The sequence below is a fragment of the Lycorma delicatula genome, chromosome 7 (assembly GCF_047948215.1).
Source record: "Lycorma delicatula isolate Av1 chromosome 7, ASM4794821v1, whole genome shotgun sequence".
In the NCBI taxonomy this organism is placed as follows: Eukaryota; Metazoa; Arthropoda; class Insecta; order Hemiptera; family Fulgoridae; genus Lycorma; species Lycorma delicatula.
In genome coordinates this window covers 110976996-111004510 of record NC_134461.1, presented here as the reverse complement: position 1 = coordinate 111004510, position 27515 = coordinate 110976996, and the positions used below count along the sequence as shown (strand labels likewise).

The 27515-nt window shown below is 30.6% G+C and overlaps 1 protein-coding gene across 2 annotated transcripts in view; it reads right to left on the bottom strand.

Moving 5' to 3' along the window:
* Window positions 1–15395: 15395 nt before the first annotated feature.
* The window catches only part of LOC142327416 (prostatic acid phosphatase-like), a 56057-nt gene continuing 43937 nt past the window's right edge, over window positions 15396–27515 (bottom strand). For both annotated transcript variants that reach the window (XM_075370455.1, XM_075370456.1), the window contains exons 6-8: window positions 26854–26977; window positions 22518–22723; window positions 15396–15609 (exon numbers count right to left, since the gene is read on the bottom strand). In XM_075370455.1, the coding sequence (XP_075226570.1) occupies window positions 15469–15609; window positions 22518–22723; window positions 26854–26977 (471 nt within the window). In that variant the 3' untranslated portion in view covers window positions 15396–15468. The remainder of the gene's footprint in view (window positions 15610–22517; window positions 22724–26853; window positions 26978–27515) is intronic.

Genomic DNA, 27515 nt, shown 5'->3' with positions numbered 1-27515 from the left:
TTCTTAAGCACATGTGTTAGCAATTAAAAAATTATATTTGCAAAAGCGTTTTTGTAAAATCGCCCCCCGCCTCCCCAAAAAATGCTGTTTTAGTCGTTTGCTATGTTGTGACGTCACAGGTGAGTGGTAGAATTAAATAAATGAATAATATTTAAAGTATAAAAAAGTAACTCGGTCTGGCTGGGTTCGAGGTCGATTGCCCGGTCGACTTGGTACCTGTTGTGTTAAGCCTCTTGCTTACACCTATCTGCCGACCAAAGGCGCGTGACGGGAAAGTCTACAACTGTGTTGTTACCTTTTCTTTTTATAGTAGTAATAAAGTTGGTTTCAAGATAGAGAAAATTAAAAATTATGAATTCTGTGTATCTGAAAGAATGACAATTATTCGATTTATTCTTTGAAAGTTAGAAAACTATTAAAAAAAAAGTTAAGAGATTTCCATAAGAAAGTTTTTCTTAATTTTGTGTCACTTTGGTAATTTTAGTACTCTTGTGTCATATATAAATAAACCAGTTTAATTTTATTTAAAAAAAAGAAAAATAATTAAAAAAAAATTGTAAATAATTCAATACATAATACTACAGTTTGTAAAATAATAATAATAATAATAATAATAAACAAATAGATTGTTACCAATTTCCAAATTTAAGTTGTCTGATAAAGATAGTATTCTTTTTTGTGGTTTGTGTAAATAAGAGATGATAACGATGATGCAGTTATCGTTAAAACGTTAATGAGAAATGAAAGTAACTGTTTAAACCTGGTATGTCGCCGCTCTTTTATGTTTTCATCCCCTCCATACTGAAGATGTGAAATTAGAACCTACATTGATATAATTTCTATAAAATGTCCCTTCCCGTAGTTTTATTACTAAATAATAATTTTTAAATAATATATTATTTTACTTTTTACAATGTACTCGAGGAAAGCTGATTACATTTAATTTAATGATAAGGAAAATAATTTATGTTCACATATCTCTTTTAAAATTGCAGCTCAGAGCCTTTGCAAAGGAATATATATATATATATATATATATATATATATATATATATATATATTTATTTATTTATTTATCTATATATATACATATCGATTTTAAGGAACAAGATTTTATTTTACAAATGTTAAATAAGAATAATGCCAATAAATCATTACGCATTACCCCATTATCCAGTAATATTAGATTATTTATAAAAAAAAAAAACTGCTTAACAGAAAATCCACTCAAATATTTGAAAATATTTATGACGATGAACTTTTTTGATAAGATTTATAAATGTGTTTGAAATTGAGACTTGTATAGTGGTAAACAAGTACTTATTCGTAATTTGAAATTTTTTAATCAGCGATGTAATTGAAAAAAAAAATTAGTTTTGATTAATTTCGATAAACAATAACATATATCTATAAATGAGTAAACTACCTAAAAATATTTTTCTTTTCTAGATAAGAACTTAACGTAAGTAAACTAAATATTTATTTCAACATTCAAAAAAATACCAAATTTTAGCAATACTGAATTTAAAAAAAAAACTTTTTACACATTCTGCACAAATTAAAATAAGAAAAATTATCACATAAAGGACATATTTAACATAAAGGACATTTCCATTGTGAAAAATAAAATTTATTTTAAGGTTTTTTTTTAAATAAAATTAAAAATAATTTTTTGTGTTTGGTTTTAAGTTATTAGTTTCCCACTTTTTCCAACAATGTATTTGTTTATAATGAATGATTAATTATTGAGACAATCCATATGTTGTCACACAACATTTTTATTGTAAGATTTATATATAAAATGGCTTGGCTTATCCAATTAAATGATGGTTTAGCTGATGAAAATACTTAAATTATATTATAATTTGACTCATATGGGGTCGATGGTGGATTGAAGACTGTTTTTTTTACAATTTAAATTTTTGTTAAATATTTTTCTTATTATTAAACAGCGATAAACACAAAAATAAAATTAGTGATAAATCGAAAATGTCGAAATAAAGAATTAACTCTTCAAACTTTAGCAATGACTGTTTTTTAGACACTTCTTACTAATTTTTTTTCATACTTTTATTTATAATCGCATCAACAATTATAGCTATGAGCGACTTAAATATAATTACATGATCATAAATAATAAATAATGACAAAAAACAATAAACACAAACTACAACAAGAATAAATGGGTAATAAATATTTAAAAATCACTACTAATCATTTTACACTGTGCATATACAGAGTGAGCAATATCAAACCGAACCCGTAATGAAACCGCTACCCAACACTATTTTAAAAGACTCTCACACAACTAGTGACACTGGTTGATGTATATTTTACTGTTGATTGTTGCTACCGTTTGTCTTTCAAGAAAGAAGAAAGAGGGAACGAGCCCAGCAGCCATCAGCCCAGCAGCCACCGGCCCAGCAGCCACCTGCCCAGCAGCGACCTGCCCAGCAGCCACTGACAGCGCAGAAGAGCGAAGAAACCTGCACTTTCCCCCGTTCAGCCCTTCGGGGCTCGGGATTTACAAGGTTAACGGTATGTAACTTCGGTTACTACCAATTCTTGGAAAGTGCAGGCCAAAGAAGAACGAAGAGGTCTTCGGGAGAAGAAGAGGGAGAAGATGAAGAAGAAGGAAGACCAACCACTCGCCTCAACATCACGGACTGGAGTCCGGAACAGAGCCCAGCAGAGATGCGTCCTGAAGGGCAGCCATACCAGAAGCGGATGAAGAGCTTCTTAACAACCTCTCCTAATTCAAACTTACAACCAGACCAAATAACCCAGCAATTGCGACCCCTCCGGAAAAGGGGACGCATTGCTCCCTCCTTTTTAGCTAGTGTCCCGTTGTGGCGTATTCCTGCTAGCCTATTAAAGAGTTAGCACCGAAAGGACTTCAGTGGACGGTCTGAAGGGGAATTACGTCGGGAGGACAGGCTTTATAAGCCTAGCCTTCCGCGGTCGGCCCATGCAATGGGTTTGATAACGCTGGTTCAACAACGGATTGGAATGCAATTAAATCCGTCTTAAATTCACTAAAATAACAATAGACAAAAATTGAAAAATTAGATCCGAGATTAAAAATAACCTTTTAAAAACAAGCCCGATTAGAAAGATCCAGCAGCAAGGGACTCTGTCCAGGCTCTGCGATAAAGTAGGGAGTAATAGACTCCTGCCAACTTTGCATTCCATTCCCTACCGTTTGTCAGGTGGTTACGTGTCAGTGTACTATATGTTTTGTGCAGTGCAGTGTATTATGAGTGCAGTTGTGTTTGTGTACCCACCGGGTTGGTCTAGTGGTGAACGCGTCTTCCCAAATCAGCTGATTTGGAAGTCGAGAGTTCCAACGTTCAAGTCCTAGTAAAGTCAATTATTTTACTCGGATTTGAATACTAGATCGTGGATACCAGTTTTCTTTGGTGGGGTCGGGTTTTAATAAACCACACATCTCAGGAATGGTCGAACTGAGACTGTACAAGACTACACTTCAGTTACACTCATATATATCATCCTCATTCATCCCTGAAGTATTATCTGAACGGTAATTACCGGAGGCTAAACAGGAAAAATAAAGAAACAGAATGCCTTATTCAATGCAGGAGAGGATAGCTATCATTGAGGCCTATATTCGTTCTGAATCTTTTGAAGAATCACGTTAAATATTCGTAGAAAAATTTACGATTGCCTGTATCCTAGCGAAGAGTAGCATACACGATTTAGTTAAAAAATGGCGTACAACAGATTCGGTTTCAAATGGTAAACGAAATAGGCAACCTTCCGTTAGGACTTCACAGACTTGAAGGAGAAAGTTTATCTATCTAATCCCCACAATATTGATGAATTGAAGGTGAACATTCAACGAGAAATCAACGCAATTAACAACAACGTTTTGCCTCAATCAACTCTCAATATGATCAGTCGAGCACAAAAGTGCACCAGCGTGGTCAGTTTGAACATTTTTTGTAACAAGAAGGTAAATAAATGCCACATTTAAATTACGTTTAATGTTTTTCTTATTTAATTTATCCTTATCATTCATAGAATTTCATTCCAACATAACCTACCGATTCTACAGCGGTTACGTTATGGGTTCGGTTTTATGTTACTTACTTTGTAGTATTCTGTAAGGGATCTCACATAAAAAAACCGCTAAATTACGATCTTCATCCCAGTATCAGAGAGAAACCGCAACAGTCTTTTTATGTATTTTGTCCGGCTTAGTGAAAATTTCACATCTGAGCTCAGGTCTCATTTTTGTCGAATAGATCTGAACATTGGGAAATCTATGAGCAAGTGGTTTACAGACAGTTTTACATTGCACGCCTCTCTGCTCAGGAGAGCCAAACAGATGGACGTGGGAAAACCTTGTGTGTCCAGTCTTCAAATTTAAACCACTTGTAGATGGATAGGCATTAAATATACAATATTTAATTTGTCTGTTCTTTTGAAAATTCATAAGATGTTTGCGTAAGACCGGGAAAATGTTTCTATAATACTGAATCGGTATAATTATATGTAGTATATAATGAATATTTAGAATTACGTGAATTTTTAATATACAAGTAATATTAATTGCATTGAATAGAAGTCGTTTTTTTTTTAGTTTATATATTTAACTTATTCGTTAAATAATCGTTATTTATTTTATTCGTAAATATGAATAATGTAAAACAAGTATTTACATAAATTAAAAATGTTAACTTAACCATGTTTTTATATTTATAAGTACGTATCTTTGTTAAAAAGAATAGTTACTTAAAAAAAATCTAAAAATGTAACAATCGCCATCTTTAATCAAACTAGACGACACAAAATGTGACTTTGAGAAATGGACTTTTTCTTTCTTTATCAATTTTTTAATAAATTTCCGAACCCGTTAAAAAAAACTTTCCACCAATTTATTTAAAATTAAACTAAAAGAATTTCTTTTAAAAATAGTGTTAAAAAAATACCAATTACAAAGAAAAAAAGAATCTAAATTTTCTGCAACTTCATTTAACATGTACTAAAATAGTATTGAAATAATTTTCATTAAAGTTTTATAAATGGTGATTTATTTCAGAGTTACTTTATTATTAAAATATTAATCTTCACGTATTTACTTAAATAATTATTATTTTATAAGTTTTAAAATTTTAAATTATAACATTTATATTGACTTTAGCATTGTACTAAGTTTTATTTTATAACTGATTTTATTTTTGTTTTACCATGGTTAGATTCATCTTGATTTTCTTTGATCATTTCAGGCGAAGTTGGGGGAGTTCCTTTTTTATTCGTAGAATAGTATGTTCGAATGTACGAACATGCTTTTCTACGAACGATCTATTTATGAATAATCGATGTATTGCGTTATTATAATCGAATGTTTTGTTTATTTTCATTTTTTAATTTATTATTATCAAATGTTAGCGGTTTGTGACAAAAACTTTACTCCAATTTTAGATATATATTATGATGTAGTAATAACTGAAATACGGTTTAAAAAATGGTCTTTAGTGGTTTCTTCTGGTTGATGACGATATATTTATTATTGTTATAGAGGACCCACATTATGCGTCGTGTGACGTTATATCGATGTAAGCGTGCGTCTAAGTTTAGTAATCGTATGTGTTTTCTCTGCTATTAAACGTGAAGTAATTCGTTTTGAAATTAATTTAACCTGTGAAGTTGCGGTAATGCTATCAATTTTATTTTTACTGTTTCTTCGCTGTTTATATATAAATGATTTTCGTAAATATTACGTACTTTAAGGAAATAATGATTTATGGAATTTCAAAATATTATAAACTGTAGATCTAATGGTAATATGATACATATATATATATATATATAAAATATTAATTACAATATTGATAATATATAATAGTATTATATTATCTATAATGTATAACAGACATTAAACCATTTTGTTTTAACCAACAATATCACTGTAATCTCTCGTTGCTTAACCGTAGAAGCAGCAATTGTAAAGTTCTGTACTAGCAGGCCTATTTATTGATATAGATTTTTTTTTTTTAATGGATTAGATTAAAATGATTAGGATAAAAGCATAAGTTGATTGTATCATCTGTAATTTAAAGTTAATTTCTTTAAAAGTAATATCATGCTTGATGTATGTTTGAAGTATTTGCATATTTACTATATTATTAGCTTGTGAATTGTTACTGCTATCTAATAAAGGACTTGAAATCAGTTCAGAAGTAATACCTAATTCAAAATATGACTCATTGTCATCTTTGCTAATTAAGATTTACACAAAAATTGAGAATACCAACTATTACATTAGCTTTTTCAAAACATTATCACGTGTATAACAATACAGCTACTATATTGATTAATGTGAATTTAATCAAGACTGTAATCGGCAAATAATTTGCCATGATATCTAATTGTGTATTTCATAACATGTAAAGAATGATAGAAATAAACAATATCAATTTTTTGGCAGAAGTACACCATTGTGATCTCAAATATGAACTCACGTACCAACTTCATTATTATAAAAAAATTCATGAAATCTTCAATATTAAAACAATGTAGTTATTTCAAACCAATAATAGTATTTTTGAGGATATTGTAAAATAATAATTAAAATGCTCAACAATTTTATGTGAATTAAAATTTTATTTTTATCATCATGCTTGTAAATTATATTTTTTCATTATTTAAGTTTGATTTAATTACTTTTTGTTTTCCTTTTAATGTAAATTTGAATAATGAAGTTTGTTGTAGCAGTATTTATTTATTTTCATAAATTATTTTCACTTGTTTACATTATTATTAAAAATTATTACAAGATATCTGCCTTCTATAATTAATATTCATTAAACTTTTTATGAATGGAATGCTTTCAAGCTAATATGATTTAATACAGTTTATTTAACAATTATAAAAGACACAATGGGCTGGTAGGCATATGCTGTATGAGGTACAAAAATATGACCAAAAGAAAGTTTCTATGTTTAGTAGTGCTTACCTTTCTCAGCTTCATTTTTTTTTTATCTATAAAAAATGAAGGTAAGCAGTACTAAACATAGAAACTATAGTGATCTTAGCAGAAAATATAATAGTAATTATTATCTTAACAATAACAATTTTAAAAGTAATAAATTTGATCAGTAAATATCAAAAGTATCTATTTAAATTATTGTTATCATAAATTAAATGAGTTGGTTGTTATTGTAATTACTGAATTTGTGTTTTGTAGTATGCTGAACATACGTTTTCCAGTTTGAACAGATTTTTCCAAATTTTAGGTATTACTGAAGTACATGTAACACTTGCTGACACATATAGCACATCAGTGAATAGGTACAAACTCCCACACAGATGTAGAGGTTCAATGTTTTTTTAATTCTGCAGAATGAACCACTCTGTGCTAACATTTCAACTAGAACATATTTGTATAAAATTTCATACTGATTACAATTTCATATATTGTATCAATTTAATGTAATGTCTGTAGTCAATACCTGATTTAAACAGGAAGATTATTTCTTTTGCAGCTTAAACATTCATGGACTCCTATGATATCAAATTAACTCAAGCTGCATCTCTTTTAGCAAGGGAAAAACAAACATAGCTTGTTTATTTAACAAATTCTTACCCAAATTTCTCTCTTGTAATTTTAACTTCAGATATTAAGTTTGATTTTTGTCAATTAATGAAATTTTCCACTTTTTGATGAAAGATTTCAAAAGGCATCAATTAATTATGAACTGGAAATATTCACAGGTGTTCCTACACTTGAACTTTATAGTGCAGCATTATTTTGAAGTTTAATTTATTTACAAAGTTATAAAAAAATTGATTTCTGAGTACAAAGAAAAAGTAAATTAAAAAGTGCATTATTTACAATAAATTTATTAATACCTTTGGTAATAGTATTATGAGATTTAGAATTCTAGATTAGTTTCTTACCTATAATTTCTCTAAGATACTTAATCTCACCTGAAAGCTGAAATCAGTATTTTCCACATTAAGGTTTATTATTCCCCTTGGATATTTTCTTTCTGATAAAAGGCATTACTTTTGCCTTCAGAGGGTTAATAATGCCTAAGCCTTTTTAGAAACAACTCTTATTAAAATTCTTGAGAATGTACAGGAGAATTTGTCCTGAATAAGCCTAGTGAAATCTTCAGCCTATCCCTCAATAAAAAAAATTCTTTTAGTCATGTTACGATGATCAGCAGATCATTCACAAGGCACCACAGTGGAAAAAATAGAGTGGAAAAACTATTACAGAATTTTCCTTCTTGCAGATGTGTTTCATCAAACAGCTTAACTATCCCTTCTTGCTTTGAAAAAGGTACTATGCTGCAGATATTACCTCCTGCTGCAGATAAGGTATTTGGTCCACTTACAAAAAGCAGTCTATACTTTCCTCTTCAAAAACATTGACTGATATATTGCATATGAGTCATTATAAAAGTTTCCTTGATATCCAGAAATGCATATACTTTTCAGGTTGTCACCAATGCTACTGATCTACTTAAAAAGTGCCATCTCACAGGATGTGGCTGTATGATAAGCAAACTGATTTTTATTACGAAGGGTTAGTTAACCACTTCATAAATAACGTTTCACCATTTATTCACTCAATTTCAAACATTTTAAAGATAACTAAAGAGGAAATGACGGATCTAATAACCTTATAGTCAGGAAATTCTATTTATATCAGCTTTTTTAATGAACACCATTCATAAAGTTTTCCAAGCTTTCAGAATTTATCGAAAAACTATTCTGCCTCTGAAAATCCTGCATAATAGATGTAACACAATGCTTTGCCCTTTCAGCAGAAAAATTGAGAAGAAACCATTAATGCGTGAGCCAGAATTTGTAACAATGGATCAGATTTTGTAATTGCCTATCTCGTTTTCGAAGAATTGACATCATATGCCAATCGCCAAATCAACTCAAAAGCGTTAGACCAAGGACACCCACTTCCCTAGTGAATGGGGTTTTATGTATTGCCATGAAATAAAAAATCAAAGCTTTCAGAATCCAGGAGAACCTCCTTAGTCTCCTTCACTGATTTTTTTTTAGATGATGGATCAGGTTTCAGAATCTTCTGAAGTCTCGAAACAGAATAGAGAAATTTAACTCTTCACTATCTGTTGTGAATTGAAATTGTTCAATGATATCCCTCCATATCACCACACCAATTCGATTAATTAAAGTCGTCTAACTCATTCTTTATTTTCCTTGACATCCTAATCCACTGTTTTATGCAGGAAAAGTAAGCATCAATAATATTCTCCTCTAAAGTTATCTGTGTCAACAAGGTATTGAACCTCTTAACAAATTTTTCTAACTTATGTGATATATCTATGATAATGAGTTATTTTTTCAGTTAGAACTAACATCTACACTACCAGTGTTGAAAAAGTACTGAAGCTATCAATTTCAAGTTTCCATTAACCATGTCGCTCTGTCGAAAACCTTCATTCAGTCTAATTCCTCTCATTTTTATAAATTATAATTTCCTCTCATTTAGTCTTAAATACTTAGTCTTAAATATCTTAGTCTATCTTAAATACTTGCGATAAAACAGTGTAACAGCTGTCTACAAATTTACAATGTATAAATTTTTCATTTAGCCTTCATCAGTTTTTTAGTAAACACATGAACTGTAAAGGTAAATGATTAATTTAATTTCTTTAATTTTATTAAAACTGAATTTTTTTAATGACACATCATCAACGAATGAAAATAAATCTAAATATGTATCACAAATATTAGGTGTAATAATTTGTATGTTTAGTCTTTCTTAGTTTGCAAACTTTTTTCTATAAAATGAGAAGACTAGTAATCCAACATTTTTCTGTAGAAATTTCATCAAATTTGTTTAAATCTATCATCAAAAATTATTTTTTCTATGTATAAAATAATGTTTAAAATTAATGAATTAAATTATAATAAAACAATATTTACCAAGTTTACTTGGAACTTTACTTCTTCCGTTAGGACTTAACAATTGATGTTTTCAACTCTTGGCAAAGAGAAACTTATGAAGAAAAATGTTACAGGCTTAGATGGTCTTAAAAACGGTATTTTTAGGAGGTGTTTGATGGTTTTTTACAAAACGTTATTCGGTCACCAAATAGATTACTTTTATTTTAGGATGAGAAAAAAATAGGAGGTTCAGTTAAATCCACAAATAAAATTTAGGTAAAACATGAATGAAATAGGAAAATTTTTTCTTGAACAACGAGACGTAGCAGTAGCTCAGGTAAAAGTTTGAAGAAAATGACATGAAATACTGGTAACACATGATGAAAGGACTATCTTGTATTTCGTTGAAATCTACTACTATGAGGCAATATTTATGTTTTATCCTTCTTTTTCTTAGTGATCGTAGGTCAATTTAACCTAGTTATTAATTCATATCTACCTGGGCAGTTTATTGGAAGGAGATACATATTTATTTGTAAATATGTCCAAAAGGAAAATTTACGTAATTTAATTGAAATTAACTCCCCACCACTCTAAATTAAATTTATTTTTACGTAATTATAAGTTCATTGTCAGTTGATCAATAGTTTGCTGGTAATCTATCCAAATTGATGATGTTATTGCCTACCTACGTCGAGGAGACGTGTTAGGTAGCTGTGGGTAGTCAAGAGGGTTTGATCCTAAGTCGTGTACCTGTGCAAAAGGTCGTGTGGTCAAGGTTGACCATAGCAAAATTAGTCAACAGAATTAAGGTGGTTTGGATACTAATACGATTATTTTCGATTTTTTGTTAAGTTCAATTTAAGACAAATAAAAATTTAGTTAGAGATTAATAAGAATAATAAAATTGTGTTAATTAGAGGTAAATAAATAAATAAACAAATCCAAGAGGTTAAACTAAGCAATAAAATATTATTGAGTTGTGGTTGTTGTTGTGTTGTTGAGTTATGGTTGTTGTTCTTTTTAATTTCACAATGATATCTGGCCTATATATATATCTTTTTGCTATGTGTTTCCGTCGAACAAGAGAATTTTAATTTGGGAATAAGTGTATTAATTTTAGAGAATAAATAACCGCTTTTTTTGACTGAAAAATTTATTTTATAAATATTTATTATTATAGTTTTTTTTGTTGTAAGTTCGATAAAAAGCCCGTGCGGGCAAGTTGAAGGCGGGACAGGTATTAGTGGAACAGTCGTCTACTCGTGCCCTCTCTGGAGATGATGACGGCAGCTTGATCTTGGGCGTATAGAACGCCATTGTAATTGACTCGGTGGTGGGGGAACGGATGATGGCCTCCGCCATTTGTACGTCGGTTCCGCAAGTGATGACAGATGGGCAAAGTAGGGTGGTGCTTCTGTGGTCCAATTCGGAGAGTTGACCACATTTTACGACGTACAGTGGAATATGCCATCCGTCGAGTTGGGAGGAGGTATTGTGTGCATCTTCTGAGTTAATCATCGGTGCCGCAGGGGAAGGGCTCTGAAAAGAAACGGCCAGTGGGTCTGCCGACGACTACAGTGATGGTAAAGGCGAAGGGAAGAACCTACGCTGATCTCCGCTCCGTCAAAGGTGCCGTATCACCGGGTGGAGCCGGGGTTCTCTCCGACCGTAAGGGCTCCGGGGAGGACCTACATATCCGGATGCGGGGTGCTGATGGCGCTGCAGAGCAACTGCGTCAGGAAATCTCTACAAAGGTGGAAGGCGCCATCACAATGTTGGCGGTGAGGGTGGTAGGAGGGTTCACATCCTTGTTAAGGATGTGTACGTGCTGACGACAAAAGAATTCATTGCGGAATTTCGCAAGGTGACGGGTTAGTCGATTACGGTCCATGCGGCCGGCCTATGGGGACACGCAGGTAGTCACGGCAGCGGTGCCGCCTATCCTTGCGGAAAAATTGTTGTCCGATGAGCGGGATCCGTATTGGGTGGGTGGCCTGTAGAGTCACAAGGCGGACTTTCGAAGACCTATGTTTCCGGTGCTGGAGTCCGGACCATAGGGCTCAATCTTTTTGCAGCCCTGACAGGAGTGACCACTGCTTTATCTGTGTAGAGGCCGGCCACTTGCGGAGGGACTGCAAGTGGGAAGATTGTAAAAAGCTGTCCCTTTTGCAAGTTGCATGGACATGCATGCGAGGGTTGAAATTGTAAGGGTTCACTTGTGTCATGAGGCGGTGGTACCTGTTCTGCCATGGTGTTTGCGAGGGACAGCCTCGTCCGGGAGGGTGGGAGTCTCCGTTGTCCCATTATTAATGATTGGGTGGGGACTCCTTTGCAGCACCTTTGGGTGGGAAGGTAAGACCGTAGTCCTGGTAGGGGATCCCTTTGGAGGTTCCTCATTAGAGGCGAGGCATAAAGACCGGAGTCCCGGTAGGATGCTCCTCTGGGGGCCCTTCATTAGAGGCATGGCATGACAATAAACGACCGAGTCCCAGCTGCCAGGTTAGGGCTTTGTTCTCACTGAGGTAGTTTGAGGCGATGGCACCCCTCAGAGCTGAGTTTATGCTTGATTGCATTATGACTCCGGGGAACGAGGAAAATAAAGATGCGATGTAAAAAAAAGATTACTTGATAAATAAAATTGATAAAAAGATTACTTTGTTAACAATACACACTATTACTTGGAAGCTGCTGTACTGTTTATTTATGACTAAGACTACAATTTACTAATGAAATTTTATGTTAGAATATCTGTTAATTGTATTATTAGATTCTTTGTAAACTTCCTGATGTAAAATTTTTTTAACATTCTAAAAAACGTTCATGTATTTACAAAAGTATATTTTTTCCCTGAAAAATATTTTTAACAAATTTCTCTTAAATTTCAAGAATAACTGGAAAAAGAGGATAATTTTAACACAAAAAAGACAACAAAGTAGTTATACTTTGCAAGCACTGGTTATTTATAATGGTAAAATGATAAATTAAAAAGTTTAAAAAATTGATAATAATAATAATAATTCAAAAATCGATTTTTGGGGAAGGGATAGAATTTACGGGCAAAATTTGAGTGGGGTTATATTTGCAAAATTTTGAGAAAATTGACCCCATAAAAACTACCTACCCCATCCTCTGGAGATATTGACACCAAACGTTTACCAAAAAATTGCCCCGTAAAAACAAACAATTTTCTGTACCAAAGTTAATCAAAATTAGTTTATCCAGTCAAAAGTTATTAAGCTTCAAACACACCAACAAATGTACATAAAAAAATTACCTCCCACTTTTTTTTGGGGTCCACGGATCATGAAACTTCAAAAAATGCACAAAACCCATACTCAATTTTTTTAGCAATTGCCATACTTTCCTTTTTAGAGCATAACTCTAGAACTAAGATGCCAGGAAAGTAAAATGCCAATGGTATGTGATTTAGAACTAAAAATTTATATTTTGTTTTCCATTGTATGCACTGAGGTGAACAAGGGAGGATAAAATAATTTTTTTGTATGCCTCTACTAAAATTAAACAATAGCAAATTGCATTAATTCAGCTGCTACTTACTTCTTACTTTATAACGCATATTTAATTATTGGCAACTTCATTAGCAAATGAAGTTATAAACCAAAACAAATTAGCCGTTTGTTCTGGTGTAAAATCATCAAAATGAAAGATAAATCAGCTACTCCTGTTACAGGTTTTATTCAGCTAAGATGAAATTTCTTCTATATCTGGTGATGTTATTTTTGACTCTCCTGTTTCTATGGATTAAATTGTCTTGTTTATTAATTATAGTAGTTATTATTCTTAGCAATATGTTTTATTGTATTAAGTGCATCTTAAAATATTAAATTCTTATTTCTAATGTACATATAGATTTATTGAAAGGAGCCACTTTTTGTGAGTATGTGTAATGCAATTTTGGATGTGTAGTTAGTTTTATCATTAGTAGAATTTTCTGTAAACTTTGAACATAAAAAAATTAAAAGTTGAATTTTGTAAGATACACTCTAACTTTCCAGCTGTGAATAGGTAATCAATCTATAATGTTTATTGTATTTTCAGTATCTGCATTTAAAAGTATAAATAAACTATAATTGTTATTTTTAATTATGAATATTTTGTTTGTTAGTTGTAAGATAGAGAAAATTAATGCAGATTTATTAATTTCTGAAGTAAACTTAATGTTATAATTGGTCCATGTATTAAATAATAAGCCAAGTTTGTTGTGAAGAGAGAAAAAATTCAATATATAATTATCATCATGTACTGACAAAGCACACATTGCAGTGGTAATATATGTTTCATATGTTAAGTCACAGGACGAAAAAAGCTATACAAACATTTTTTTACTTTTATTATTAATACTTTTATTATTTTTTACTTTTATTATTAGTTTTTAATAAAATAATAATTAACTAAATAATACATAAAATTTTATAAGAATTATTATTAATTATATTCTTATATTGTTTGCTTTTGTATAGGTAAATTATAATTACAATAGTGAACATGAAGTACCTAGGAAATGAATTGGAAACATGATTATTACCAGAGAATACCTAAAAAAATACAATAGTAAATAAGAGTTCAATTGCAATTACATTTGTATATTTATTATTATGGTTTAAATCATATTCTTTACATGTCTGGTTATTAATCCATGTTAGTTTCCAAAAATAATAAAAATGCAGATTATTAATAGATAAAAATTGTCAACTAACATGTATATCCATATATCAATTACGATCCTGCCAACCAATTCCAACTAACAATTCTGCTTAAAAACTTACAAATACATTAAAAAATTTAACATAACACCACCCACACAGACACATGTACAGAGTTTGTAATATTGACTTACAATTATGAGGTTATAAAATTTAAGGATTACATAAACAACTAATTGAGGATGATCAGTCATTTAATCAACGAGTTATTCTGTATTTTTACTTGAAATATGAAAATTGAGGTATGTATGCATTTTTTTTTGTGAATGAAAAATTTGGGTTTTCTGGTAATAATGTTTAAATATGATATACTAAAATAAGTTATGAAAGAGAATAGCAGCCATTTTGAGGGTATCGCTTCTCGGCTTCTTGGCTAAGATCAAAGTGTAGCCATTTTGAGGGTAGTGTTATTTTGTTTGTTTTACATTTTCAAAATGAAAAAAGAGAATTTTTTTATTTGCATGAGAAAATATTTGTTATTTTTTCAGTTAATTATCACAATTCTATTGTTATTGTAAGGTATTCATGACTTCTATTTTGAGGCTGTTTTACCTTCTTTTAAAAGTATTCCCAACTTATTGTTAACTTCAGAAAGTCACCAAGTTTTAAGAAAAAAAAAACTTGATTTCCCAAAATTCAACAATTATTCTTGCATTTAAATTGGCTTCAATAAAACCAATCTTCAGTTGTTCTACGTATAAATTTCAAGATGGAAAGGATGTTGAGTCATGAGATGCCAAGTGAAGTAAAAGGCATAAAAACACATTTAGTATATTAAAATAAATATTTTATTGTTTGTTGACATTGTACTTCTTTTGTAATTAAAAGTATAATTTCAATTTTGTCATTCAAAACATTGTGTTTCCCAATCAACTGATCTAACATATTCTGTAGTTTTTAATAACTCATCCAGTGGGCAAGGTGTTGAACATGATGGTATATCTAACTCAAAATGTATTGACTCAGCAAAATTTGAATAAAACATCTGATAAAAAAAAGAAAAAAGTTGTTATTACAAAATTTTCATACTTATTTTACGAATAAATGCATTTTTATTTAAGAACAAACAATAAACATCTTTTTAGTTTCTTTTTTAAAAAATTATTACAGTAACTTATAATTTAACATAACATCATATCAGTAAGAACTGCTGTTAAAGAATTTTGTATCTGGTCTTTGTCTAAAAGAGAGAGTGAGGCTGCTGTGAGGCAAAAAGGAGAAATGTTCTTCTACTTTATGTTTTGCTACTGAATGCACATTATTGATAAACAAATAAAACTCTGCCAACAGTTTGACTAAGAATAGTAAGTGAATTGTAAAAAAGCAGCATAGATATCAAAATACACATTTCGGTGTTTGGTAATTTCTTGTACTTCTAGATCACTGTTTATTTACCACATCATTGGAGTTAAAGGTGCTAAATTTTTCATTAAAAGTATATATTTAAGGAAAGACTGACTTTTGTTTTAAATACATACTATTTAAAGATAATACACACATGCAAATTGTTACTTTTATATTATAATCAAGTAAAAGCATACTTAATAACACTTACTTTTAAATTTGCATTCTTCATGCCATTAAATTCATTATTACCAAAGATTTTTTCATTCAATGCTGATTATTTCAGGCATGAATAAAAGTGATAGAATTATTTTCTAAACAAAATTCAACTCCTACTTATACACAACATCAATATTTATCAATGTGATTTTGTTATTTCTGGTAATTATTTTTAATATTAATTTTTTTTTTATATGTTAATTTCATAATTTATATTTGTCTCTGCAAAGATGAAAACATTCTAATTTTGTTTTCCTATTTAACAAAACTTTATTTTATAATTATTATTTTCTTAAAAAATTATATAATTTATAAATTAATATGTAAGTATAAAACCTTTTGTTATTGAATAATTCACCCTATAAAAGTTTTACTACAATGCTCTCTTATGTTTTAAAATTTTTGAAAATTCAAAAAATAAGTAAGCTTCTTGTAAATTTTTTGTACTTTGTTTCTTCTTCTTATCTTTCATAATAAAGGACCTCTTCTACCCACAACCTCAGTCTACCAATATAGTGTTTCTCTTCTGCTTTAAAGTTGACTTTAAACACTTCGTAACTTCTTTCTGTGTAAACAACAGTTTACTTCTCTACTGATGTGTTTATCTTTCTTCTGATCTCTAATTTCTCATTGTGTTTAGTCAGTCGATCCATTAATTATTCTCAAAAAATTCCCTTTAACATCCTTATATCTGCATCACATTTTTATTTAATGTATCATCCTAATACAATCTTTTCTTATTTTTTCCTTTTTCCTATTTAGCCTCTGGTAATTACCATTCAGATGTTACTTCAGAGGATGATATGTATGAGTGAAAATAAAGTGTAGTCTTGTACAGTCTCACTTCAACCATTCCTGAGATGTGTGGGTAATTGAAACCCAACCATCAAAGAACAGCAGTATCCATGATCTAGTATTCAAATCCGTATAAAAATAACTGACTTTACTAGGACTTGAATGCTGGAACTCTTGCCTTCCAAATCAGCTGATTTGGGAAGATGCCTTCACCACTAGATCAACCCGATGGGTTCCTAATACGATCTGCTGTAACATTTCTTTCCATCACTTGGTGTACTGGTTTGACCAAACCAATAAGAAGTTAGTATTTCTTTGATGGGATCATCAAAGAAATTATGTGAATACTGAATAGTAGAATTTCCTGTTCATATCATATAAAAAGCAATTGTATTGTTTTTCAAAGCTTTCTTACAGATTTAGAACACCTTATACTATGACTATCTGTTAGATCCTAAATAGGGGATTTTAAAATCCTATAATTATGTAACTGAACATTACTCAGTGTCCAATTATGATAAACATCTTTGAATAATTGTTCAAGTTTACATACCATAATAATTTTTTTTTTTTTTTCTGTTTGAGATTATGGAGCCATACAATTTGTTACAAGCTCTAACACAGTTTTACTGTTGGTATGGTCAACTATTGTGCTAACTGTCCACTGTGTCCACTGTCCACTGATCCACTGTGTTAATTGAAACCCATCAAAAAAGCATCACTGGTAGCATTGATATTCTAATCTTATCAGAAGTATTATTATACTTTTTAAACAGTTGTAGCTAATTTCTATGTTGAAGGTTTCAAGTTTGTTTTCCATTAAGGATTTTAGAAGTTTTCAATGAAGTAGAAATAACTATTACAATTAATAAAAGCCAAAAGGTAAGGAAAAAACCTAGGTAAACTAAAAAAAATAATTTTCCCCTTATGCTTTATCTTTGAAATTCATTTCACATAATTATCGATAAACATTTTAGGCGTGAAAGCGAAACATAAAAATGTTGAAAATTGGAAAATGTGAACTATACTTACAATTTAATTGAAATAGATCAATCTCCCATTAATCACATTACAAAATAATTCACAGAATTTTATTTGAAATCATCCCAATGTATGGTATAATAAAATGGCCATCAAACATATATAACCTTTTGAATCTTAACGTCATCATAACTTTTACAAAAAATGTTTCAACGGGGAAATTAAAATTTCACTAAAAACATGTATACAAGGGTAGATCAATAAGTACCTGTGTTAGGAATGAAAATGCAAGGTTTTCGGAAATTTTTTAAATTTATTTTTCAACATAATCTTGTAGGAGGATACACTTTTCCTAACTTCCCTGCCATTTTTTAAACCCTCTAAAAAACTCTATTTGTCAAAATCTTCAAAATAGGCTTCTATTTCGAAGATGACCTCTTCGTTTAAGCTGAATTTTTATCCCGCGAGCAATGTTTTCATGTTGGGGAACAGAAAGATGTCTCAGGGAGCCAGGTTGGGCGAGTACAGTGGTTGTGTCAGCAATTCGTTGCGCAATTCATGCAATTTGGCCGCGACTATTCCGGATGAGTGAGCTGGTGCATTGTCATGATGAAACAGCACTTTTTTCTTTACCTAGTGGGGACGTGTCTGTTTGAATTTCTTGTTGAATCGGTCATATAATTCACTGTAGTACTATCTCGTGATTGTGCTTCCTTTTTCCAGAAAGTCTATGAGGACTATTTCCTTCACATCCCAAAAAGTCGTAACCATGACCTTTCTAAATGTAGGGACCGTGTTGTTGGGCCTTCTTTGGAGCAGATTCACCTAGAAAAACCCACTGTTTTGATGTCGTTTGGTCTCTGGCGTATATTAATAGATCCACGTAAAAACTCCTGTAGATTTCACTTAAAGAGGTCCAAACACTGTTTCGAAGTTGACAGCCATATACGCTTGTTGTCCGAAATGAGCAATCACGCACCCATCGGACCGTGATAGCTTTTTTATTTTTAACTTATCATTGAAAATGTTTATTGTCGTTCCGTACAACACACCTACGGCCTCTGCTACTTTGCACACTTTCGTTCGGCGATCAGCAAGAATCATGTTATGGACCTTTTCTATGATTTCCTTAGTAATCACATCTGCTGGGTGACCTGGGCGCTCCTCTTAAAAACATGTACGGCCATGTTTAAATTCGTTAAACCAATATCTCACAGTTGTAATAGATGGTGAAGAGTCCTTAGACAGAATCCAACTTCACTTTTATTTCTTAGCATGTTTTTCCATACAAAAATAAAAAGCGAATTATGGGTCGATACAGTTCTTCTTCCATTGTATCAATAAATATTAATTTAATATAAAAATACCAAATACGTTTAATACAGTTAGTTGTCATATAAAAATTAACTTATGAATCAGTCTGAAATTTTGTATGGCGTCATTTGATAGATGGTAGTATATTGTAGTAATGCCAACCTTCCTCAGTAATGCCACCTGTCTTCAAACGCAGATACTTATTGATCCACTTTCGTGTATATATATAAATTTCACTAAACATGGATTGTGTGCGTGCGCGTGTGTATGTGTGTGTATTTTACAAAGGTGAAGGTGAGAGTAACATAAATTTGATAATAGGAAAATGGAAATACAAGTGTGATTTCTTATTTTCAGTTATGACTGATATCTCAGGAATGGTCGAAATGAGAATGTACAAGACTACACTTCATTTACACTCATACATATCATCCTCATTCATCCTCTGAAGAATTATCTTAACGGTAGTTATCGGAGGCTAAACAGGAAAAAAAGTTATGACTGATATACCATCAAAGCGTGGCATTATCCAAAAACTTACAACTATTCTCAAGTACAATGAAACAAAATCTAATATCGATGTATCAGATCAAATTGCATCATACCCATTTCCAGTAAGAAAGTCTGTTAAGTGGTACAAAAAAGTGGTCATTGAACTTTTAACAAATATGAGTGTTGTAAATGCCTTCAAATTACACAAAGTTGTAACCAAAATCAGTATCACAGAAGTTCGTGAAAAACTTTATTTGCAAATTTTTTTTGGTGATAATAAAAATAATTCTTTAGATACTTCACTTGAAGAAAAACATAATGGTTAATACTGGCCCAAAGAGAAGTACGTGTTCCTCATGTTATGATAAACTAAACTGTAAGATTTGGAAGTGCACATACAATTGATTTTACATACAATGAATTACTTAAAATAATTTTCAACTAAGTGTAATGGATATTCTGTGAAATTAATGTGTATGGACTGTTTTTTTCTATTCTTTCAATCAAAATTAAGGACAAACCATAACGTTACAATTTTTTATCAGTATTTTTTCTGTACACCTTTTATTTCGTATTCCTTTTTTGCATATTTTCTTTTGTATAAATATCTTAATTTTACAAGTTTAATTTTTGTTTACAAGTTTTAATGTTTTTCATTACAAGTTTAATTTTAATACTATAACAACTTATAGAGTTGTAGTATTAGTATTGTTTTTTAAATTAAAGATTTTTTTAGTAAAGTGTAAAATAAATTGTTTTTTAGTGTCACCAGTTTCATTCCAATGTGTATCATTTTGATACATAATGCCTGTAGAAAATTAAAAAAGCACATTTACTTTACAGGGGGTAATGCGAATCAAATTGATACACATGAATAAAAGCAAAACTGAGGTATTAAAACAAGAAATAAGCTAATTATGAAACATAACATGATATAATTATTTAAAATAAGTGCAATTTTTTTGATGGCACATGAAAAATTTCAAAAAGTGCTTTGGCCTGATGGAAAAGTCAAATTGTGTATCACATTGATACACATGATGCTTAAAGGGTTAAAAGATGTTTATAAAAAAAACTTTTTTTCCATTATTCTTCATGAAATGTTCATTAACTTTTTCTTAATTCAAAAAATCTTTTATGTAATTTTATATATAATATCTTATCAATCAAACATTTAGCCCAAGATTTATTAAAGTGCTTTATTAAGAACAGTTTTTTTTATAAGAGTCCTTACAAAAAAAATAATTTGTTGGGAATTTATTGTAATTTTTCAAAATAATCTCCATTACAAATTATACACTTCTCCTAATTTGAAACCAGTCTTCAAAGAAACCCTGCCATGTTTTGTCAGAGATCTGGACACATTCATCGTCCCAAGCCCTTAGGTGGTTATTATCGCTCATAAAATGCCTCTTTTTCAATCTGTTCTTCAAATGGGAGAACAGTGCAAAGTCATATGACGGGTGAGGACTATAGGGAGGGTGCTCTAACAGTTTTATTCAGTGCTGCCCAAATACTCAGGATAAACGTTGGAGTGGTGAGCTAGAGCATTATAGTGGTGAAGAAACCATGTGTCCATCGTTTAGTATGGACAGATCTTCTTGAAAGCTTTGACAACTTTACACAGGAATTCCTGTATACCACTTCTCTGTAGCTGCCTTCTGAGTTTCCAACACAATTTGTTCTAAAACTTCTCTCACACTAAACAATATGGCCACCATAATTTTCTTCACTGATCTAGATTTTCAAACATTCACAGGGATCTCTTCATCTCCCAACACCTACATTTTGTTCTGAGCCTTGGTTGGTATGTCATAATAGTACAGTCAAGTTTCATCATCTGTTGCAATAATGTTCACATAGGGAGATTCCCCATTTTCAAACTTTTTCAACATTTCACAGCACTACAGAACACAACATACCATCTGATCATCAGTCAAGTTATGTAGAACCTAAAGAGTACAAGAATTTCTAACTTAAAACTGATCTTGTAGAATAGCATGAAATGCAGATGTATTAATGTCCAAGGATACTTCAGTTTGGTGGTAGGTCACAGTGCTTGTCTGTCTCAAGTGACAAGTATTCATCTTTATCGTACTGCAGCAATGTTTCCTTTAGTCACAGATGAAGACAGTCAACCTGATGCTAGAGCTTCCTCAAGGCCAAAATTTCCTATTTTAAGCTCTTGGTACCACCTAAATGTTGTTGTAGATGAGGATAGTCCTCCCCAAGTACAGGAATTATTTCCTCTAAACACTGATCAACACTTAACCCACATGAAAAGTTGCCCAATAGTCAGTTTTCGACTATGAAGACATCACTGCCTTTTTTCTCTAACACAGCTAAAAAGACACCGAGACAGTGACTAGAGTGACTGCAGTGAGAGTTGGAAGCTGGCTAACCATGTGCTAACTTGTAACTGCTATGATAATTCGTTCCATCGTATTGCAATGCTTTCCTAGTACCCTTTGTACTGCTGTACTTTGTAAAAGAATTAGTACTGATAATGGTACCTTGATCAGAACAATTACAAACAATAAAATTATTTTAATTTTTTTTTGCAAATTTTGTTTTGTGATCTATTAACATCAAAATATTAATACCTTCATAATAAATCAGCCATTTGTATTTCATTTCCTTCTCTTTCTATTCATTACCCGTGGCACTGGAAATAATTATTTACCTTATTATCTGATACTGTAGTACTAGATCATATGTGTATAGATGAATAATTATAGTAATACTTACTTTCACATAGTATTTTTGTTGTACTAGATGTAATTCAAATATTGCTGAAGCTCCGAAATCTGGGTATATTAAACCTTTAAAATCTAATGCTCTCAATAAACTTACGACAGTGGAATCATGAGATGAATATAAAAATAGCTTCATATCTTTTATATGACCTGTACTTTTTTTTTCAAATTGGTGAAGTATTTCTTTAACAAGAGGTCCTGAAATTTTAATGATCTTATTACAGTATTTAATTAAACCCAAAAACATGGTACACACATATATTTTTTTATTTTTTACTAAAAACACATATATAATTTTTATTATCGTTTTACCATTTATTTATATGGTGTGTACTAATGGTATATACAGAAATGTATGGTAAGACGATAATTAAAAACTACATATGTGTTTTTAGTAAAAATATATATATACTCTGTACGGTAAAATAAAAAATGTTGATCAAAAAGTTAATACACACACATATATATATGAATACAGAGCAATTCCAAATTGCATGACAATCTCTCGGGAGATGATTCTACAGCAAAAAATAAGAAAGTTCATATAAACGTAGGTCAGAACACGGTTTGTTAGAGAATTTTGGTTCCGGATACATTTAGCCCTTGCTTTCTTCTCCCTTTGTGAAATTAAACCGTGCTAAAATTCTTGTAGTACAAATCGAGGGGTAAATTTGATGTTCCTTATGGTTTTTGATCTAAAAAATTCAATAAGATTGGTCCGATATCTCTATCTCATTTAGATTTTAAGAAAAATGAGATAAAACACGAAAAGATTTTGCCGTGGAATACACTTTTTTAGGTTTGGAATAAAATAACTTTGTTAATTTACTAATAAACCGATAATAAAAAAAATATGTAAAAAAAAATCTTTAAAACGCCATTCTTAAATTAAACGCGCTAAATGGTAAAAAATAATTTTAGAACGTATTTCAGAATGGATTTGACAACAAGCTTTGATGGTGATATGTAAGATTATGTGAAAGTCACAGCTTCAAATAAAAAATTTGATGTTTTTGTCAATTTTTTTATATGCGTGATGAATGGCCTAAAGAGTGAGGTGCTCATGCTTGCATCCCACTCTTTAGGCCTTTCATCACGCATATGAAAAAATTGGCAAAAACGTTAAATTTTCAATTTGAAGCTGTGACTTTCACATAATCTTACATGTTCAAAGCTTGTTGTCAAATCCATTCTGAAATACGTTCTAAAATTATTTTTTACCTTTTAGTATGCTTAATTTAAGAGAGATGTTTTAAAAAAAAATTATACATATTTTTTATTTTCTACATTTAGTTTTCATAAGGTTATACTTTACAGCTGCGATATTGAATGTATTTAGCGAAAGATCAGATCGGCACGTTTTACGGTGGGTGAGTGCAATCAAAGCATAGGGTTAAACGATTTAACTTCCGGATAACCAAGATTCGATCGATCAAGAGTGTACCCGATGCGTTAAGCAGTTAGCGCTCGACCTGCTGATACATACGCCGTTTGAATCGTGAAAATCGGACGAGCGGTTGCCGAGATATTACGGTGGCACCCCATCGTACCCCCTGCCCAATTTCCGAACAGCGTCCCGGGGGCACTTGTTAATATTATTATACGTCGGGTACACTGGGAGTGGATGGAGCATCAGCCACGGGGTCGGAAAAAATTTTCAGAGCGCTAGGACCGACCGTTTTCGAGATATTTGCGATTTTCGTCCGAAAATTCGGATCCCGTTAAAAAGTTCTAAATTTTCCCAAAATTTCGGTCGCTACTGTATAGAATTCTAGTAGCAACTGTATATTTCACTTGTTTATAAAACTAATAGCGTGTTATCATTCATAGTCGCTTGTTATAGTAGGTAAGAACCCTACGTTTTGGTAAAATTATGTATTTCAAACGTGTGTGAATTTTAGATCCAAACTTACTGAAATAGTGTAGGTTATCTTTCACTAAGAAAATATGCATATAAACGAGGTTGCATAAGTTCAAGGGGCATTTTTTTCACTTAGCAGCTTAGGAACATCTAAGCGACTTGAAAATGTTACTTAAATGTGTTGTCATCAGGAGCAAACCTGTATGCAAAATAGATAATCGGAAGTGGTTCAAAATTTTAATGAAAGGTTCCGTACCATGAATCTCACATACATAGTTCAAGAGCGAGTAAGAGTGGTAAAAATCTCTAATTAACTTTGTACAGATTTTAATTCTGATAAAATTAATGTAAATAACGTCTAGTAAAATTAAACACAAATTTGAGAAGTTCAACTTTAATTAGAAACTCAAAAGTGATACGATTTAAACAGATTTTATATCAGTGCTATTATTTATAGGTAATATGTCCCTTTATTAAATTTATTAAAATTAACTACCATGACAAATAAGTCGAGTAGTACATCAGAATCTCTTGGTACATATAAATAAAAAATTCTGGGACCTTGTGATATCATTTTCAAGTAATTTTGTTATTTATTCTTTAACTTTATATATATGATATCTATTTAATATTTATTTCTTCTTTTGATTTTTTAATATTTTGGATTAACGTTTAAGCTAATTAAAAAAATCTGATGTGGACACTACATGACTTCCTTGTACGCCTATTAAATTACATATACACATTTTTACTTCCTTGTACGAAGTAAAGAAAGTATTTTATCGCCAAAAATGTCGGTTTCCAGATCTCAACGGAAATATCCATTTTCCTCATCCCTGAATCCATTTTGACTAGTTTCGGCGTAACGTCTGTATATATATATATGTACGCACGTATGTATCTCATATAACTCAAAAACGATTATGCGTAGGATGTTGAAATTTTGGATTTAGAACTGTTGTAACATCTAATTGTGCACCTCCTCTTTTGATTGCAATTGACTGGACCAAAAGTGTCCAAAAAAGCCCAAAATCCAAAAAAATTTGGATTTTGGACTTTTTGTTAACTTAAGTAATAAGCTCTCATAGATAGCTTTTCAACGATGTATCATAAGTGTTACTTATTTTCATTTGTTCCAAAATTATAGACAAATAAAACTTAAATTAATGAAAAATTTGGATCTTAGGGGAAGACATCGGTTTGAATCAGACTTCATCTCCTTTTTTTAAATTTAAATATATTGATTTATTAATAATTATTAACCTCTCATTGTAAAAAAAATTTACGAAGATTAATAATTTACAAAAAAAAAAAGATAAAAGAAAAAATATCAGAAGCTTTTAATGAAATAAAGTTTTAGAAACAAATATTTTATTAATTAATATTTTATTTGGTTATAACTCTGGAACCAATGAAAATAAGTACCGCTTATGATATATTGTTGAAAAGCTCTCAATGAGGGTTTATAACTACAGTTAAGAAAAAGTCCAAAATTCAATTTTTTGGGGATTTTGGGCTTTTCTGGACACTTTTGGTTCAGTCGATGCAATCAAAAGGGGAGATGCACAAGTAGTTGTTACAACAGTCCTAAAAAAAAAATTTCAACATCCTATGGCTAATCGTTTTTGAGTTATGCGATATACGTACATACATACATACATAAGTACTTACAGACGGCACGCCGAAACTAGTCAAAATGGATATTTCCGTTGAAATCTGAAAACCGTAATTTTTTGCGATCACAATACTTACTTTACTTTTTACAAGGAAGTAAAAATTACATTACTTATTTATTTTTTGTTACTTATGTTGGAGACGTTTTCTTTCCAACCTGTTCTTGCAACCGTATTTCGGGTAAAGGTTAAATATCTTATTTTTGGTGGATCCTACTCCATTGTAGGATTTAAAAAAAAATCTTTTGCAGGATTTTTGATAACAACTGGCTATTTATTAACAAAAATAAATAAGTATTAATATAGTTTTTTTTTTTTACAGTTTTACCTTTTAAAAATAAATGTGAAGTTTTTTAATTATATCTTGTGTTTTTAAAAATTACATGTAATGAAGACAAAAAAAATAATTAAAGGAAAAAAGTAAATTTTTTTAATAAGTTAAATAAAAATAAATTTATTTATATCAACAGTAATCAGGTTAATTTTATATATACAGTTAAAACCTAAAATATGAGAAAGATTAAACGTTATTGAGAAAAGTAGTAACACACTATATCTATACATAATTGTTTGTATAACCCAAATTATAAAGAAAAAAGTTTCGTTTTTTAATTTTAATTTTTTTAGGGTAATATTTTTTTTTGAAAAATTAATAGTAAGTGTTAAAAATTAAATTACTAGACACAAAATTAGCTGCGAAAAATTAAGAAATTTTTAACATATTAAATTTAATATTTTTAGATAATTTTATTACATATTTTTATAATATTTAATTTATTTTTTAAAAACATTACCTCCAAAAAATCTTTTCAAAACACTATTCCAGGTGTATGATGCTACACACATTTCAGTTTTAAGTAGCAATTGGTCTGGATATACTCTACTTGTCCATTTTGGTAAAGTAAGTCCATTACGATCCTAAAAAAAGTTTTAAGTATTAATTTTAGTTACCTACTACAATTCCAAGGTACTGTGGTTCTACATGTATATATGTGCGTGAAATCATCCCTGTGTCTTTTACAAATAAACCAGTCCACCTTCAAGATTAAAGATACATTAGTTTTTGAAGCAAATGCTCACATTTTTGAAAGAAGCACCATAGTTTAACCACTTGACCTAATTTTTATTTTGATTAAATTATGAACCAAAAGCATTTAGTCCATAAACATTGTAAATCTCTTTATGCTTTTCAGCAGGGGATTTTTTCCACCCTCAGAAATGAATCGCTGTTTGTCTTTCAAACTTTGCAGGACTATTTATTTATTTTAGCCCTCATTTCATTTAATTTATGTACAGTAACCAACCCAAATATGACTGGAACTATTATTACTAACAAATAAAAATAAATCTGCTGTGCGAGCACAATTTTTAAAGATGAATTGGTGGAAAAGTTGAAACATCCATTACTTAAAAAAACATGCTTATGTAAAAATAAAATATTTAATGAAAAATAAAC